The 11,423-nt window shown below is 44.2% G+C and overlaps 2 protein-coding genes across 5 annotated transcripts; one reads left to right on the top strand and one right to left on the bottom strand.

The window, feature by feature from the left end:
- Nucleotides 1-1,261: 1,261 nt before the first annotated feature.
- Nucleotides 1,262-9,292, top strand: LOC109885170 (cyclic AMP-responsive element-binding protein 1). Of its 3 annotated transcripts, none has more exons than XM_020477029.2 (8): nucleotides 1,262-1,437; nucleotides 3,060-3,185; nucleotides 4,006-4,152; nucleotides 5,279-5,382; nucleotides 5,615-5,760; nucleotides 6,217-6,399; nucleotides 6,594-6,750; nucleotides 7,051-9,292. In XM_020477029.2, the coding sequence occupies exons 2-8, from the start codon at nucleotides 3,099-3,101 to the stop codon at nucleotides 7,193-7,195; spliced, it is 969 nt and encodes a 322-aa protein (XP_020332618.2). In that variant the 5' UTR covers nucleotides 1,262-1,437; nucleotides 3,060-3,098; the 3' UTR covers nucleotides 7,196-9,292. The 3 variants fall into 3 exon arrangements, with proteins under 3 accessions (XP_020332618.2, XP_020332620.2, XP_020332619.2); XM_020477031.2 differs by having other exon boundaries at nucleotides 1,265-1,581; XM_020477030.2 differs by having other exon boundaries at nucleotides 1,266-1,590.
- Nucleotides 9,174-11,374, bottom strand: LOC109885173 (protein N-lysine methyltransferase METTL21A-like). Of its 2 annotated transcripts, none has more exons than XM_031813309.1 (3): nucleotides 11,095-11,374; nucleotides 10,798-10,909; nucleotides 9,174-9,963 (listed from the first exon to the last, which is right to left on the bottom strand). In XM_031813309.1, the coding sequence occupies exons 1-3, from the start codon at nucleotides 11,266-11,268 to the stop codon at nucleotides 9,563-9,565; spliced, it is 687 nt and encodes a 228-aa protein (XP_031669169.1). In that variant the 5' UTR covers nucleotides 11,269-11,374; the 3' UTR covers nucleotides 9,174-9,562. The 2 variants fall into 2 exon arrangements, with proteins under 2 accessions (XP_031669169.1, XP_031669170.1); XM_031813310.1 differs by having other exon boundaries at nucleotides 11,122-11,373.
- Nucleotides 11,375-11,423: the final 49 nt, after the last annotated feature.

Genomic DNA, 11,423 nt, shown 5'->3' with positions numbered 1-11,423 from the left:
TTGGATGCAGTCTATCACAGTGCCATCCGTTTTGTCACCAAAGCCCAATATACTACCCACCACTGCGACCGGTATGCTCTCGTTGGCTGGCCCTCACTTCATATCCGTCGCCAAACCCACTGGCTCCAGGTCATCTATAAGTCTTTGATAGGTAAAGCCCCACCTTATCTCAGCTCACTGGTCACCATAGCCGCACCCACCCGTAGCACGCGCTCCAGCAGGTATATTTCACTGGTCACCTCCAAAGCCAATTCCTCGTTTGGTTGCCTTTCCTTCCCGTTCTCTGCTGCCACTGACTGGAATGAACTGCAAAAATCACTGAAGCTGGAGACTCATATCTCCCTCACTACCTTTAAGCACCAGCTGTCAGAGCAGCTCACAGATCACTGCACCTGTACATAGACCATCTGTAAATAGCCCATCCAACTACCTCATCCCCATACTGTTATTTATTTTGCTCCTTTGCACCGCAGTATCTCTACTTGCACATTCATCTTCTGCACATCTATCACCCCAGCTTTTAATTGCTATATTGTAATTATTTCGCCACTATGGCCTATTTATTGCCTTACCTCCATTATCCTACCTGATTTGCACACACTGCATATAGACTTTTTCTATTGTATTATTGACTGTATTTTTGTTTACTCCATGTGTAACTCTGTTGTTGTTTGTGTTGTACTGCTTTGCTTTATCTTGGCCAGGTCGCAGTTGTAAATGAGAACTTGTTCTCAACTGGCCTACCTGGTTAAATAAAAAAATATAAAGAAATAAAAAGAAGTGGTACGTTTTTAGGGAAATCTCGCACCCATCTGGGCTAAGAAGCTGGTTCCCCTTCCTTTGGAATCATATGGCAAAGCACAGTCTTTGGTTTCATTTAATAATTTCCAACAGCCTCACAAAAATATATCCCTCACAATGATATTAAAATATATCTAGCCCATGAGCAAATTGGTTTGGGAACATTTGGAATATACCTCTTGATTTATCACTAGTGACAATTATGTACAAAATAGTCTATTTAAGATTCTAGAATCAGTTCTACTGGCAATACAATACTGTTTTTAGCATACTGCTCATGCTTCCTAATATATAACAAAGATGTTCTAGTTTCTGTTTTATAAGACGTCTTTGATTGACAGCTGTTCATGTTCTCGACTAACACATGTTGCACATGCGCAATTTTATTTAGGCCTACATTTCGTACACTTCCGCCAATGTTCGTCATTGTCGGTATTCTTCGTGTGGATTTCGTCATTTTCCGTTCGAATTCGAGCCCTGTCGATAGAACTGATTTTCGTCGTCTCCCTCGTTCTCCGTGTTGTTGTTCATCTCGGTGACGCGACAGAGGTGTAGCCTGACGCGGTCTCTTACGTGTCGGTCTGAATAAAAGTGGAGCTCGGAGGACCCGGGAGTGACGAAGCGAGTCTGTGTCGGGTAAGCATCCGATGCGGAGAGGGGGATAGAAGAAAGCCCTGGTGTGTTGGAGAAATCGCTCCAAATCTAACAAAGAGATCATGGCGGCGGTGTTGCAGAGCCACACGATGTTGAGTCAGTCTACAAAGCTAGCCAGCCAGCTATGTGAGAATGGTACTGGAAAAATGGGAGTGAGGCTTGAGTCCTCGAGTAAAGATTGCAACCACAGTAATTAATAGCATCAGCATGTTGGCTAACAGACCTAGTTTGGCCATCTAGCTACATAGCCAGCTGGCAATCACAAAAAAAACATGTAGGTTCGAATGCCTAACTTGCTAAGCTAACTAGCGGTATATGATAGCCCAGCCCAATAATATTTGGCTTAGCTACAGACATTTCCCTCCCAAAGAACTAGCTAACGTTAGCTTGCAAGATAGTCCGTCTGCAAACACAGCGTGGTTGTCTTGGATAAGCATACTACATTAGCAAACTTAGATAAAGACAAATTAAAGTGTCATAGCTAGCCAACGTTAAATGAACCATATGCAAATGAATTGATTAAGCTAAAACTCTTGATTTTTACCGCATGGGACACATTTGTATATTTACGTTAGTTAGCTAGCAGCTATAGCTAGTTAGCCAGGTTGTCGATATTAGCTAGCTACCACATATTTAATATAACGAGCAACAATATGAACATGGATACATTTCGTACCATTTGGTTGAATTTTTCTTTTTTTGTCTTATATTAGTATAGCTAGGCAAGTGTCAGCTAGCTACTGTTTTCTTTGTAGCTAACAATGCTATATACTTTGCTAGCTAACTACTTGGAAAAGGGCGGCAATAACAGGGTATCGTGTTAGGAAATGATGTACTGCATATTATACTGTAAATTGAAAATACACTTAACTAGTGTTGTCATAAAATCATTACGTTCATGCAATGTTGGAACTTATTAGATAAACATTGAGCAACACATTTTTACCTTAGGAACGTTACTTATGATTTGGAATAGTATCTCCCATACTTTCAGATAGTCACACGTAATACTGCATGTCTGGTGTAGCCTACAATCACTTAAACAAACCTGGTCTGGTATGAATAGACAGAGGCACAAAGGCCACGACCTGAAACATCACAGTCAGCGCATACCATCACTTAATCAGTGCTCTCCAACCATGTTCCTGGGGAGCTACCATCCTGTAGGGTTTCACACCAACCTTCTTCCTGGAGAGCTACCGTTCTGTAGGGTTTCACACCACCCTTCCTGGAGAGCTACCATCCTGTAGGGTTTCACACCAACCTTCTTCCTGGAGAGCTACCATCCTGTAGGGTTTCACACCAACCTTCTTCCTGGAGAGCTACCATCCTGTAGGGTTTCACACCAACCTTCTTCCTGGGGAGCTACCATCCTGTAGGTTTTTAGCTCCAACTGTAATCCAATGCACCTGATTCTAATAGTTAGCTGGTTGATAAGCTGAATCAGGTTAGTTACAACTGGGGTTGGAGCGAAACCCTACAGGATGGGATCTCCAGGAACAGGATTGGCGTGAACCTACACAACTTTATCTCTCCAGAAACAGGGTTGGAGAGCCTTGAATTAAATCCACCCCCATACCAATATTTTACATTTTGTGGCTCAGGCTCTCCAGAGTTCTCCACCCGCCATTCCAGCCAACTAAATGACCATGGAAGCGGGAGCCGATACACAGCAGGGTGGTGACACAGCTGTTTCTGAGTCTGAGGCCCAGCAGATCACACTGGCCCAGGTACAGTATCCTCATCAACATTGCCAGACACTTGAATCAAATTCAACTTTATTGATCCTCTGGTGGAAATTCTTTACGAGGCCCTACTTTTGGTGTACATGTATGAGTCTGTATGGTTGCGTTTACACTGGCAGCCCAATTCTGATGTTTTCCCCACCAATTTGTCTTGACCAATCACGTCATATCTTTTTAGAGCTGATATGATTGGTCAAAAGAAAGCTCAGAATTGGGCTGCCTGCGTAGATGCAGCCTATGCGTGTAGGGAGCCTCCATATGTGGGCTGCATTCAGCAGGGCACAACATTGTAGAATGTTCATAAATAAATATGTTTTGTAGAAGAGCAGAACTGTTCACTGACATGAAGAATAATCAATCACTTCTATTCATGGTCTTTGATTGTAACCATTATGTGGATTTTGGGCTCCCGAGTGGCGCAGTGGTCTAAGGCATTGCATCTCAGTGCTAGAGGCGTCGCTACAGACCCAGATTCGATTCCAGGCTGTATCACAACCGGACATGATTGGGAGTACCATAGGGCGGCGCACAATTGGCCCAGCGTCGTCCGGGTTAGGGTTTGGCTGGGGTAGGCCGTCATTGTAAATAAGAATTTGTTCTTAATGACTTGCCTAGTTAAATAAAGGTTAAAATGATGGACCAGTTTCCCAGAAGCATCTTAAGGTTAAGTCCATCGTTAGAGCCATAGGATCCTGTTGTGCTCAAATGGACTTGGCCTTAAGATGCTTTTGGGAAACCGGGCCCTGGAACGAGCATGTATAGCCCACACTCATAAGCCGTTTCTAAATCTGCGTCTCTGCTGCAGGTGTCTATGGCAGCAGGACAGGTCTCCTCCAGCGGCCCCACAGTCACCCTGGTGCAGCTACCCAACGGTCAGACGGTTCAGGTCCACGGGGTCATCCAGGCCGCCCAGCCCTCGGTCATCCAGTCGCCTCAAGTACAGACTGTTCAGGTGAGCCCCATTCCTCCCTCCATTACAGTAGTCTATTGTGATATACATAGTAAGGTACATGCAATAGGCCTTGGTAGTAGGCAGCAACAGGTCTATATTTGACCTGTACTGTTGGAGCTTTAAGAATTTCACTGTAACCTTCAATTACATGTGTGACCCTGTGCATGTGACTAATGAACTGATCTAATCTATAGCAGAGAATCTCTCAGATGGCAGCTATTTGAGGGTTGGTGTGGGTCACATACAGTAATATAACAGATCAATGGAACATTATTGGATGTTGTGTAGGTATTACTGCATTTCCAATAAACTGCAGGGTGTCAATGTGCTTTGGTGATGAAATTTCACTTAATGTTATATCCCTGTAAAATGAATTACTGGGAGTTTCTTATATATATATATATATTAGTGTCTGACTCTCTATTTACATAGCTTATAGTTTATTTGCCGTTAGTCAGCAACTCCACACAAAATCATTTTCTCTGGGTGTGTGCCAGCTATGCTTTTTATTAGACTGTTATAAAACCCATTTTACCAAGACAAGTATGATTCTTCATGTTCTGAATGGTTCAGTTGGGTCTTTCTCATTAACATATCTAAAAGGTTGGATTTCATACCCTAATACATCTGATAATAAGCAGCAGTGCAAGTTTCCTGTGATGACTTTTGAGAATTTTACGTTTTGTGGTCAAAGTTGTTTCCGTGGGTCGCAAAAAAACTAAATTAGCATGAGACGAGCTGAAATAAATGTAAAAGGCTTTGGTTAAAATAAACACATTGGGGTATATGCTTATTGCTCTGACATTTCAGAGCTATGCTTGTTTTTGTGAGGTATCTTGGGGAAATGACAGGAATTTTGAATGAATATGAAAAGTGGATATCCATCTTACCTCTGTTTCATGTCCTTTGGATTCTAGAAGAAAGATCAGTTCAACGGCAAAGTGATTTTCCAGATTTTTTGCCACTTTTTTTCTCTCTGGCCTCGATTGATTTAATCACCCTAATTCTGACCATCCTACAAGGGTCAAATCTTTCCAATGGATTATATTATTTTACCCATTGGTCAAAAAAAGTGTTTTTGATTGGACGCCCTATAAACTGCAACTCTTGTGTTTGACCCTGTCAGATTTCAACAGTTGCAGAGGATTCCCAGGACTCCCAGGAGTCGGTGGACAGTGTGACAGACTCTCAGAAGAGGAGGGAGATTCTGTCCAGACGTCCTTCCTACAGGTACCGCTCCTCCACAGGGCCACTGTCTCAGCCTCAGGGTGGCAGGAAAAAATCCCAATCTGGCAACATGACTGTCATGTTGACTCAGTGTTGCCAAATTGGGATTATAAAAAAAAATTTAAATGCAGATTGGGTGCCATTTTGGATCTGATTGGGCTGTGAATGAAATCTGATGACACATTGTTGACTGAGAGTCCGAGACATTGATTGGGATTGTTTGTTATCCCTGCAGGAAGATCCTGAACGACCTGTCGTCTGACGTGTCGGCGGTCCCGCCGATCGAGGAGGAGAAATCGGAGGACGACTCGACCCCAGCCATCACCACCGTTGCCATGCCCACATCATGCCCCATCTATCAGACGGCCAGCGGCCAGTACAGTACGTAACCCCTACCTATTCAATCCTCAGTTTTATCGCTCTGGGGGGGTCCTGTAGGTACAGATCTAGGATCAGCTTTCCCTCCACCAATCCCCTCTACATGGGAAAATGCTTAACTGACCCAAGATCAGCATCTAGAGACAACTTCACCCATACTCCAGTTTCATCATGGCCATATGTGAAGAGTGCCTGCTTGTTCTGGTTTGGACAAGCTTAGTTGGCTTTCTTACTTTATATTTGATGAGTAGTGTATGGTCAATGACTATGGTGGAAATAGGGTCATGTTCAGTAGGGAGAAATGTTTGAATGAAACGGGAAGGTTCTACCTGAACATGTCCAATAATGACAATGTTAATTTTCCGTTTCGCTATGGTTTGCCTTGCTGAACATGACCGAGCAGACCGTAGTAATGTTCCTAACCTGACGATCATCCATTAACCCCTCCCCCCTCTGCAGTTGCCATCACCCAGGGCGGCGCCATCCAACTGGCCAATAACGGTACAGATGGCATGCAGGGGATGCAGACCCTGACCATGACCAACGCGGCGGGCGCCCAGCAGGGCACCACCATCCTGCAGTATGCCCAGACCTCCGATGGACAGCAAATCCTGGTGCCCAGCAACCAGGTGGTAATGCAAGGTGAGAACCTCTTGGACCATGGGAGGCCCCAGCCTCAATCAAGTTTTAGTTCTTACTGGGTGCCCGTCAGTTGTTCTAAACAGAACCGTTTTCCTGCATATGCAGTCACACAACAACACAAACAGCTCCTGTATGCCCACAATTTCTTGACGTAAACACCAACACGTAATGCTACGATCCCTTCTGTTTCCCAGCTGCCTCTGGAGAAGTGCAGACCTACCAGATCCGTACGGCCAACACCAGCAGCATGACTCCTGGGATGGTGATGGCCTCCTCTCCCGCCTTGTCTGGCCAGGAAGGCCCAGAGGTTGTCGTCACCCGTAAGAGGGAGGTCAGACTGATGAAGAACAGGTAGGTGGAGTAGAGGGTATAGATACTGTTAACTAGGGTTGTGTTAATCACTTTCATGAAGGCTGTTGGGTGAAATGGTAGACTACATCCTATAATGTAGGTGTACATTTAGCATGTTGTTGATATGGAACTCCTATTTCCTACACAATGAAGCTGAGGTAATGTTAATGGAAAACATGACGATCGTGTTAAGATTTGCTGAGGTGGACATACTGTACTGACTGTCCATACGTGTGTGTGTGTGTGTGTGTGTGTGTGTGTGTGTGTGTGTGTGTGTGTGTGTGTGTGTGTGTGAGACAGGGAGGCGGCCCGGGAGTGTCGCCGGAAGAAGAAGGAGTACGTCAAGTGTCTGGAGAACCGTGTGGCCGTTCTGGAGAACCAAAACAAAACCCTCATCGAGGAACTGAAGTCACTTAAAGACTTGTACTGCCACAAATCAGAGTAGTGTCCCCCCTCCCCCATGTACAGAGACTCACCACAGAGCCATGCATCTGGCACCACCCTCCCCCATTTACAGAGACTCACCACAGAGCCATGCATCTGGCACCACCCTCCCCCATTTATCCTGTTCTTTTTAAAAAGCTCTACCAGTCTAGAAGACCTACAGAAAGAGAAAAAAGAACAAGAACACAATTTCTCCACTTTTTCACAAGTATCCCTTTAAAAGGATGCCATGAGTACCCCTAAAAAGGATGACCTCATGAGTACCCCTAAAAAGGATGACCTCATGAGTACCCCTAAAAAGGATGACCTCATGAGTACCCCTAACAAGGATGGCCTCATGAGTACCCCTAAAAAGGATGGCCTCATGAGTACCCCTAAAAAGGATGGCCTCATAGGTACCCCTAAAAAGGATGGCCTCATAGGTACCCCTAAAAAGGATGGCCTCATAAGTACCCCTTAAAAGGATGATGAGTACTTTCCATCATGAGTACCCCTAAAAGGATGAGGTGGAGCACACTGTTTCTCCACCAATAGAATGGAGCCCCTAGTGGAATCTTACAGTGGTAGGTATCGTGTCTATCCACGACACCACTGCTGCTAACTAACCAGTAGTCCCCAGTCTCAAGATGTCAGATACCAGGAAAACACCAGCCGTGGAGGACTAGGACCCCTCTGCCCACCATGAACTACCCTATACAACTATTGAGTTTGGACCGTCACCTGGCAACTCACGTTGAAAATGATTTTGGAAAAATTGTCATCTTTTTGAGTGCTACACTATTCAGTATTTAGGCTGATGATTGCTTTAACTCTTCTGTTACTTACTAACACTTTATGTGGACTGTAGATCCCAACCACTGTCAGATGAAATGTATTATCTTTGAGCTTGAGTTGGGTTATCATGTATTGAATTTTTCTGCTTGCCAACTTTTGTTATTCAGCATTGCTAAGTCGGGTGTTTTGGGGTAGGAGATGGATTGTCTGCAACAACTAACAGGCATTATAAGGTAACCTCAGCGACATGACGTAGATGCAGAATGTAAACAGCATAGTGGGTCAATTTCCACAACTAAGAGTGTTGAAGCGCGAGGCTCAACTTCTCCGCTGTTTTGGTGCAGTGGCTACCACTACAACGTGAAGCGATACTGTGTGATGGCAAAGTGTTGCATCTCACTCATCTCAATATCTCCGGTGCTGCTCGGGGGGGGAAATTCATTTCGCTGAGTACCTTTTTAAAGAGTTGTGCTAATGTAAACTGAGCTACCACACAGCTGACAGGAGGAGTTGTGAAATATGACTGAAGGGTAGACTATGGGTGTTGTATAGTGTGCTTTTAGGCATTCATGTAATGTATACGATGTCTGAGGCAGTGTTGTGTGTTTGAGTCTCCTTGTTTGTTTCTCCATGGCCTGAACAAGCATAAGGCATAATCATATTGGAGGATATCCTAACTTCCACTTAACTTAATCATGCATTGACATCAATGGGATTGTAGAGTGAAAGTTAGGATTAGCCCCACAATCTCACTTTTTCATCTGTTGTGCCTCAAACACTTCTGATAGAACAAGGGAAGAAGCATTTTCTATCATGTAGTTAGTTAAAAGGGATAGTTTGCTTGGATCTGCAGTGATGACGTAGACCTCGATTTTGGGATCCATCGCTGACATTTAGACTGACAACTCATCAACAAACGTGGGATTACACCAGGGGTGCGTTCAGCAGCTCACAACAATGTGGAACAGATAAAAATGTTCAGCTAGAACTGTTTTGTAGAACAGACATGCCTTTCTGACATGTAAAATAAGGATTCGTGTCAACTATATTTCTATCGGCAATGTTCCATAACATTTGCTTCCTGAACCCGGTCTTCTGTTTGATTGGATAACGGAATGCCATATTGTATTATTTTGTTTTTACGTAGCCATCTGTCATAAATAACATATGCATCTTATTTTTAAAACACTTGCCATTTCTGTTCATATTTTGTAAACGTTGTATTTCTTAATGTCAGCATTCACTTGTATGAAAAAAGCTAAACAATTATATTACAGATTCTACTATTTGTTTTTGGCAGCTGTTAATAAATGTGTTTCTGGTATTATTTTTCAGATGTCTTCATTTGTTTTCAAATCCATTTTTATCAAAAAGGGATGAATGAAATGAAGGCAATTTACAATCCCCCACAGTAGCTGGGTTGTAGCTCCATATTTTCTCCCTACTGGACACAACCCTGCATGAAACAAAACCATCCTCCATGAACCCATCTCACTGACTGTCCATTCATGAGTAGTAGCTCCCTGAACCATCAATGATTGACAGCACATTGATCCATCCACTGTGATTCACATCCCCCATCAGTCACTGGTTCCTACAGATCTCTCCTTGCTGGAAGCTTCACAGCCTTGTAGATGTGAATGTCTCTTTCCTTGTCATAGTGCACCTTGTGTACTGTGAAGCGCTGCTTCAGCATGCTCAGGAAGTTAGTGTCTCGCTCGTAGCGGATCTTGCAGGCCAGTAGCACTACACTAATCTCTGAGCTGAGGTGCTCCATCGTTTGCAGTAATGATGGAAATGTGTCTTCCAGGTAAACAATGTCTGCTCCCAGCACTATGTCAAAGCCTCCTTTGGGATAGCGCTCCAATCCCTGGCCCCAGGTCAGTTCTGAGACCTCCACTGCTCCTAGCTGATCCGGGGGAATGTTCTCTTTCACATTGGCTGCAAGGAAGCCCAAGGCAGGCTCACGGTCTGTGATGGTCACTTTTTTGGCACCTTTGGACAGAAGGCTTGCACGGTTAGCACATGTAAAAATGTGACTAACAATTAGTAGTTCTAACAGTTGAGCCTGATCCACACTATAGGGCCAACCCAAACAGTTCTGGCTCTGATGGTTTATTTTCACATTGTCCTTTCCAGAATGGTTTCAGCTCAACTGTATAGTAGTCAGGTCAGGCCAGCCCACATCAGCTCAACTATATAGTAGTCAGGCCAGCCCACATCAGCTCAACTATATAGTAGTCAGGCCAGCCTACATCAGCTCAACTATATAGTAGTCAGGCCAGCCCACATCAGCTCAACTATATAGTAATCAGACCAGCCCACATCAGCTCAACTATATAGTAGTCAGGCCAGCCCACATCAGCTCAACTATATAGTAATCAGACCAGCCCACATCAGCTCAACTATATAGTAATCAGACCAGCCCACATCAGCTCAACTATATAGTAGTCAGGCCAGCCCACATCAGCTCAACTATATAGTAGTCAGGCCAGCCCACATCAGCTCAACTATATAGTAGTCAGGCCAGCCCACATCAGCTCAACTATATAGTAGTCAGGCCAGCCCACATCAGCTCAACTATATAGTAGTCAGGCCAGCCCACATCAGCTCAACTATATAGTAGTCAGGCCAGCCCACATCAGCGCAACTATATAGTAATCAGGCCAGCCCACATCAGCTCAACTATATAGTAGTCAGGCCAGCCCACATCAGCTCAACTATATAGTAGTCAGGCCAGCCCACATCAGCTCAACTATATAGCAATCAGGCCAACCCACTTCAGCTTGGTTTGGCCCTGTAGTGCAAGTCTCCCCTGTGAGTTCTTACCTAGAAGAGCTGCCACGATGCCCACCAGTCCAGTGCCTGCCCCCAGCTCGATGGCAACCTTCCCTGTCAGCTCGACCTGCCCCAGCTCCAGGTACATACACATCACTACCGCCTGACAGAGAAAGGAAAACATAGATGTAAGGAGAGAACAGTATCGTTAAATTGTGGCAGAATCAATCGTACCATAGTTGGCTACATCTTTGTCACACTCAAGAAGACGAACCGTAATTCAACAGATGATTGAATAGTTCATATTTGAATAAAAAAAAGATTTAAAATATGCTGCAAAGTATGTACAGTCGTACGCCAACGATGGTCACTCACTGCATCCCAGACGACAGCAGCTACTCCGAGTTTATTCCAGTCCTGGGTTAGTCTGACATTGTGGTCAGCAAAATGGAACTCTGCAGACGAATGATGTAATTTTGAGAGCACGGGCAAATAATTCCCATCATATGGTACAAGCGCCATAGTCAAAAGACGACCATGGAAATGTAATATATGTAATTTTTAGTAAGCTTTAAATTCATACCTCGCTGAACGATTTCTTATGAGGAAGTGGACAAATCTATATTCTCGCGATAATAAAATCGTAGAGCTGACACTTGTCAAATGACAATGTTCAC

The sequence above is a fragment of the Oncorhynchus kisutch genome, unplaced genomic scaffold (genome assembly GCF_002021735.2).
Source record: "Oncorhynchus kisutch isolate 150728-3 unplaced genomic scaffold, Okis_V2 Okis05a-Okis16b_hom, whole genome shotgun sequence".
Taxonomy (NCBI): Eukaryota; Metazoa; Chordata; class Actinopteri; order Salmoniformes; family Salmonidae; genus Oncorhynchus; species Oncorhynchus kisutch.
This window is presented reverse-complemented; position numbering and strand designations above follow the sequence as displayed.